Source organism: Quercus suber, unplaced genomic scaffold, assembly GCF_002906115.3.
Source record: "Quercus suber isolate HL8 unplaced genomic scaffold, Cork oak 2.0 scaffold_480, whole genome shotgun sequence".
Taxonomy (NCBI): domain Eukaryota; kingdom Viridiplantae; phylum Streptophyta; class Magnoliopsida; order Fagales; family Fagaceae; genus Quercus; species Quercus suber.
The window spans coordinates 401,377-408,896 of NW_027069931.1; the positions used below are offsets into that span (position 1 = coordinate 401,377).

A 7,520-nucleotide genomic window follows, 5' to 3' on the forward strand; every position below is an offset into this window, starting at 1 on the left:
CTTTAATTATCATGTATCAAAGGGCCTTTGCAGATAACTAACAAAGCCCACAACTAGCATATATAACTGGCAAATCCTAATTACAGAAGATGGCTTAAGAAAGAAAGATACTGTGCTTTTTGACGAGCACTTTGCTGATTTGCTTATTTGCTGAAAGCTGGTTTTAAAAGTATAGTACTTTAAGGCTTTCAAAATATGTCCATAAACAAATTAGTGTAGATATTTTATTACTTGAGCTAACTAGAAGTTAAAAGAGCGGTATACATATATATCTAACCGTTGACCCTACTTACAAACACACTTGAAGAACCCTATAAATTAAATTGATTAATTATAACACAAGGTTACCAATAATCTTTACAAGAACATTGTCCATTTTTAAAATGGTGAAAGCGATTTCTATCTCTAACTATTATTTCATGATCATAAACCTTTGAGATGAGCTTCGTTGCAAGGTGACAATCTTTACACACACGCAAATTCTTTGAGATACGAAGAGTTTCTCCAGGTTTAGTCTTCAACAGGCCAAACCCAATTGCTAGTTTCTCACTGTGGTAGTACAAGGGGTTTTCCTTTTCCTCCTCAACAAGGTCATGCAATAATGCTCCATCAGTGTCAGGCACATAGCCAACACATCTTATACGTTGTAACATCTCATCAACTTTGGTGTAAATGTCTTGGGCTTGAGGGTGTCCCTTTCCCCCTGCAATAAACTCATTGACCACTCCCTCCAATTCAATCATGGAAAAACCAGCAACCTTTTTCACTCCTCTGTCATTCATCAATTTTCTTACACCAGCAACATCTTCCCATCTACCAGCATTGGCATATAAATTAGCTAACAACACATAGCGCCCGCTATTCTTAGGCTCTAGCTCAATTACCCTCTTTCCTATTTGTTCTCCCAACTCAAAGTTCTTGTGGATTTTGCAGGCTCCAAGGAGAGCACCCAATACACCTACATCAGGGCTCATGGGCATCTTGCTAATGAGCTCACTTGCTTCCTCTAGCATTCCAGCTCTTCCAAGCAGATCAACCATGCATCCAAAATGCTCTGTTGTGGGCTCAATACCATGAACTTCAACCATATAACTAAAGTAATACCTGCCCTCTTCAACTAACCCTGAATGAGCACATGCACTGAGGACATTCACAAAAGTGATGTTATCAGGAGCTACCTTCTCCTTCTCCATCTCCTTAAATAGCTGAATAGCAGCCTCTCCCATACCATGCATTGCTAACCCCCCAATCATGCAATTCCATGATGAAATCCCTTTATGAGGCAACCCATTGAAAACTTCAAAAGCCTTCTCCAAGCTACCACATTTGCAGTACATATCAATTATAGTTGTTGCAAGCTTTGAATCCAATTCAATTCCACTCCTTTTAATATACCCATGTATCCACTTCCCTTGATCTAGAGCTCCTAATCCTGTACAAGCCGAAAGCATACTAGCCGCGACAAATTTATCCAACACTACCTTTTCAGTTCGCATCCTATCAAATAAAGTGAATGCCTCATGAAACCGATTGCTCTGGACATAACCGGCAATCATGGCATTCCAAGAGACAGAATTCCTCTCAGGCATCAGCTCAAAAACTTCAAAAGCCTCATCTAAAAATCCCCATTTTGAATACCCTGTAATCAAACTAGTCCAGGACACAACATCCCGCACGTGCATCTTATCAAAAACCCTTCTTGCTTTCACCAAAGACTGAAAATTCACATACATATAAATCAAATTGTTTTGAGAAAATCCATCTGCTTCAAACCCAAATTTCACAACATGAGCATGGACTTGTTTCCCTTCTTCAATAGCATTATCGTTGCAACAGGCTCTAATTACAGAAGGGAACGTAAATCTATTGGGTTCAACAGAGTCTTGCAACATTTGTGAGTACAAGTGAATGCAATTTCTGGGGAGTTGGTACTGCAAGTATCCTCTCATTATGGTATTGTAGATGAAAGCATCTGGGTGAGGAATTGTATCAAACACTTGGAGGGCATAACCCAAATCACCGTTTTTGGATACAGCACAGAACTTAATGACTCGGCCGATGGCATCGTTATCGGCTGAAAGGCTGAGTCGAATGAGTTGGGAGTGATATTGCTTGAGCTCAGCCATGGTTGAGCATGTTTCAAGGCCATTCAGTGGTGATGGGTACGACCTAGGCGGAGAGCTTAAGGAGAGTGGGGTTGCTTGAAGGAGATGGAGTGAAGTCATTCTCTACCTTAGCTTATTCTCAGGACTAAGGATTTGCATTTGACCATATAATAATTTTTCCAAAAGATAAAATGCATTTTTTCCCTATCTCCTGCTCTTTGTGCTCTTGGCAACTTGTACAAGTTACCATTACATCTAGTAAGTAACCTATAATTCATAGAGCAGAGGTCATAAGTTTTAAGGCTTATTTGTTTTATCGTCTTAAACTCGCATTTTTACATTTTAAATAACATTATACATATTTTTACACATTTTTTCATTTACACGTATTTCAAAAAATTACAAATAACATTACTCAAACTACTCTACCAAATATCCCCTAATTTTTTTCAATTAAAATCTCAAACTTATGAAAGAATTTCAATTAGAAGACTTTATCGGCAAACCAAATGGACCAATTAAAACTGCCTGAACCAAATTCAATTTTTCAGTTTTTTCTCAATTCAGTTTGGTCTCGATTTGTATTTTTGGAAAACTGAAATTGATTGGTTCAATTCCGGATTCAAAAAATATTAAATCAAACCAAAACCAACCAATATATATTAAATATTAGTGTAGCTTAGTAGTAAGAAGTAAGGACACATATATTTCGCACTTTTATCCTAGATTCTTTCTTCTTTCTTTACTTCAAGCTCTCTCTCTCTCTCTCTCTCTCTCTCTCCACATCCCTCCTCATCACCTCTATCTTATTTTGGTCTTATTTTGGGTATGTTCTTTGAATCTCTTTTTCTCTTTTTTGCTTAATTGTGAGTTGTTTGTTTGATTGGGAAAATAAAAGGAAATGAATTTTTCTTTTCTTTGATCTTTTTGGTTTTTAAGAAATTAGGAGTAGCAGAAAGCCGACCAAACCGAACCAATTGAAATCTAGTCAATTCGATGTGGTGTCCTCCCCTATAGTTTGGTGTCAGTTCCAAATATGGCAAAATCAACCTTTAACCCAACCAATTTCTTCCCTACTTTAATCTGAATAATCAAATTTAATTTTTTATTAGTCACTTTCTCACCGTAACAAAAACCTTTTTTTCCAAATGAAGCATTTTCTCTTTACCATCTATGTGGTTGCCAAATTGATAACGAACAAATCCTTAAAAAAAATAAAAAGGTATAGTTCTATCTATAGTATTCTATTGCGCTATGTTTCATTATTGCTTAAGATAATGGAAATGAATGACAGAGATGAATATAGGCTTCAAATTAAAATTATTTTTTAAATTTAGGACTTTAATTGAAAATTTTAAAAAATATATATGACTTAATCTAAAACACATTATATTTAAAATAAAAAGATGGATTCGGGCTTAGGCTTGGCCCAATGCCAACCCATCTTAATGGCCTATTTGGAAGTTTAGAAAGGGAGGAGAGTAGAGGGGGGGAGAGAGGAGGAGAGTAGAAGGGCATGGTTATTCTCTACTTTATTTGGATGTTTTTAAAATTAGTAAGGGGAAATGAAGTAATTAGTCATTCTTCTTATTTGAATGTTTTAAAAATTAGGATGGAGAAGAGCGGAAATGATTTAAATAGACAAATTTACTCTTATTTGAAAATGGACTGGCAACATTGGTCTATGATTAATTTATCAGTTTTGTAAAGTCTTGAACCTGATTATCATTGTCCAAATCTTAGAATATGTTCGTGATTTTTTATTTTTTATTTTTTTTTGGGGGGAGAAGCATAAATAAAATTAAAAATAAATAAATAAAACAAAATAAAGTATATACCTAAAAACTAAAAAAAGAGTAAAAATCCAAACCGAACGGCCAAAAAGGCTCTAATGCCCAACTGAGAGCTCCTTCTGTCAATGGCGTCTTCACTTACAACCCTTGTAATAAATTGAAAAACTTTATTTTTATTTATTTTCTTCATTTCTCTTTCTCACACTTTCTCGGCAACCAAGCAGGGCATACATACATTATTGTTTCTGTTTCAATTTCAATTTTCTTCCCATTTCTCTCTCTTTCTAACTTGTAATTTTGCAGTCAAATGTGGGGTCTCTCTCACCTCCAACAAGCGTGTCGAACAAGGGGGTTTTGGTTCCCACTTGTAACTCTCTCAAGCTTCGGAGATCTTCATTCTCTACCTCGTTGCATATAAGCCACCTCATTTCTTCGTTGAACCCTTCTTCTTGGAGAAGATCCGAGTTTCTTAGTATTATTCCCAAATGTAAAGCTTAATGTGAGTGTGTGTTTATTTTATTTTATATTTTGTTAAATTTCAGGAAGAATAAGGTCAAGGAAACAATCAAAGATTATTTATATAATCGGTTTGTAATTTTGTAAATTTAGAAAGGCTAAATTGGGGAATTTATTTGGTTAATAATTTATCTACTCTAATCTCCCTCCAAATCTCTCCAATTTGAGGGAATTAAAAATATGGGGTTAGAGGTAGTCGAAACCCATCTAAACCCCTCCAAACCTCTCCAAACCCCTTCCCCTCCTTTAAAAAACTACCAAATAAGGTAATTGAATTACTCTTCCTCCCTTTATTCCACTCTCCCTCCTTTTTTAAACATCAAAACAGAGCATAAATATCTCCACAACCCAAATAATTCTTTTAGCCCTCACGCCGCTTCTTTTCATTTCCATTTAAAAGTTCTTTATTATTTTCTTTTCCCAAAACTTGAATCTTCTTTTCAACTCGATTGACTCAGCATTTCCTTTTCTCGGGACCTTATATGAAACCTAAAACAAACTATTTCTTTGAGTATAATGACTGTTAGGTATATACATAATTAGGCGATGGTTTTAATTATTTTTCAGTTTGTGACTTTTTTAATTTTAAAAATGATTCAAAATGGGACTAGATAAAACAGGTTTAGCATGGAAATGATATGGAGGACGGTCCAATTAACCCGGGTTCAGTATGAAAGGGAATTAAATCAAGCCCTCAACTAACCCTAGTGTCAAATAATGGTTAGCTTGCAATAAAATTAAAAATAAATAAAAAGGTTAGTTGTATAGGTGTATTGTATATTGCCAAAAAAGGGGCACAAGGGAACTCACTCACAGAACAGAAAATAGACACGTCGAGATACGGCAATTAATTAATTAATATATTTAGGTATATCTTTAAATATTTTTAGACAATATATGTTTATTTTAGAATTTAAATTAAGTAAAAACAGCAAATAAGTACAATAATACTCATTAAATGTTGTTTTAAGTGTAATTTATTTTTCATTACTAAACCAATTAGACAGATAAAACCAAAATAATAACAATAATACTAAACCCAGAAAACGCATAACAATAAACATAAAACCCTTTTTTTTTTTTTTTTTTTTTTTTTTTTTTCCAAACATATAAAATAAGTAAATAACACATGTAAGGATAAGTTAAGCCAAACCGACCAAAAAAAAAAAGAAATAGAGAAAGAAAGTGTCAAAAGAGAGAGAAAACCCAAAACTTGAAGAGAAAGAAACGGCTAAGGGAGAGAGAGAGGGAGCTTTGGGGTCGGAGGAGGCCGGTAGGGGTTCAGTTGTTGCCGATCTACTAAGAGAAGGCACACCGCACAGATCAGATTAGAGAACTAAGAGGAAGAGAGAGGCGTTGGTCAAAAATCTTGTTCGTTCATTCTTTTTCTTTCTTTTTCAATGCTTTGCATTGTCTGGGATGTACCAGCGTGTTGCGAGTACGTCGCAATTGTGTCTAGGACATGCCTAGATTTTTTTTTTTTTTTTTTTTTAAGGTACTCATTGGGTACAAATTTTAGTCAGGGATTACTAATACCAGTGTCGAACACAATTACTTGGCTAAAATTTTCGTGTCCGTGCAGCATAGAAAATAGATCGAAGAATACCTTGAATAGTATTTATTGGTCGTAAATACAACATTATAAATAAATCCACATATATGAGCTTATTTGGGATGGAACCAGGATTTGAAATTAGGGGGTGGTTTTGTTGCTGATTATGTGCAATGACTTCGGTTTCTGACACTGGTGCTTAACCGCTAAAGGGGTTTTATTTTATTTTTTTTTTTTTGGTGTGCTTTTGATATGGTCATTACAGGTGAGTAAGAATAAAATTATTTTATTTAAAAAATTGTGAAGGGTCAGGTTGTTTGTTTTAGATAAAATTGGTTGTTTGAGCTTAATTGTTTTTAGCTTTCCTATTGATAATTTTTTTGGATTTGTATATTTTGATTTTGATTTTAGACCTATAAATTTTTTTTAAAGCTTTTAAAATGAGAAAAATGCTAGAGCTATTAACTTTCTTTTACAAATTGTTAATATGTTGAGTGGTTATTAATAAGTAAAAAAAATGATGTAAGTGGAGAGTCCAAATGCAAACCGATAAGAATTTATTACCCAAAAGATTAAAAAACCAGTTGCACTTGACTCATGTTCTGGCAAGGTGGTCATAGTCATAGCTCTAATCTATAGCACCTTAATATTTTATTTTTGTGATGAGTGAAGTATAAATGTGAGCTAATATTTTGTATAACTAGTATGTAACCCATGCTTACGCATGGGAATGAAGAATCGTACTGGTGCTATTGATATTAGCTTGGGTTATTAAATATAAAGGACATAGTTTGACCAGTACATTTGAAGGTGCTAAAATAGTTTTTCTTACAATTTTCATGATATTGGTTACGCTAAGTTTCTCATTATATTATTGCTATTACATATATAATTTTGAAAATCACTATCGAATCTACATATACAATATTAATTCACAATTATCATCTGTGAAAGTCTACTAAATTCAATACAAAATAAAATAGCAAATTGGTCAAATAATATTTTTAAATTTAAATGGAGATAGGTGTATGGGATCGTTCAACTCAATTACAATTTGTTATATTTATTATCTTCGTATACAAGTATTTGAATAGAAACTGTATAAAAAAATATATTCATTAGTTCAGAGCTAGAAAAAATAAAAGCAAAATTCTAAATAATTTAATTTGTATGGAAAGCTAACAAAAGCAAAATCCAATTTTGATTCTAATTGAATTTTCTATAAACTATGGTTTAATATTTACATATATAACCTAGTTAGTAATGGACTGTACATAGTCATGATATATTATATAAATAAATTATAAAATTGAATTTTTTTCTAATTATATGATTAGGTGTTTTATAGTTTATTTATATTGGACTCCTCGTTTTCTACACTAAATTAACTCATTTGGCACAAATATTTAAAAAAAAACTTAGATTTGATGGGCATCTGGCATAAAATTAGACTTTAATTGAATTTTAACTTGAATTTCAATTGGATTTTCTCTCAGTTTCACCTATTATTATATATATAGATATAAATTTGAAACTCTTCTAAAAAAAAAGTAT

The 7,520-nt window shown here is 33.1% G+C and overlaps 1 protein-coding gene across 1 annotated transcript; it reads right to left on the bottom strand.

Annotated features, from left to right (window-relative positions):
• Window positions 1-202: 202 nt before the first annotated feature.
• On the bottom strand, window positions 203-2,361 carry LOC111997760 (pentatricopeptide repeat-containing protein At5g66520-like). Its single transcript, XM_024029905.2, has one exon. It carries the CDS (start codon window positions 2,223-2,225, stop codon window positions 345-347), a length of 1,881 nt encoding a protein of 626 aa, XP_023885673.2. The 5' UTR covers window positions 2,226-2,361; the 3' UTR covers window positions 203-344.
• Between the last annotated feature and the right edge of the window lie 5,159 nt (window positions 2,362-7,520).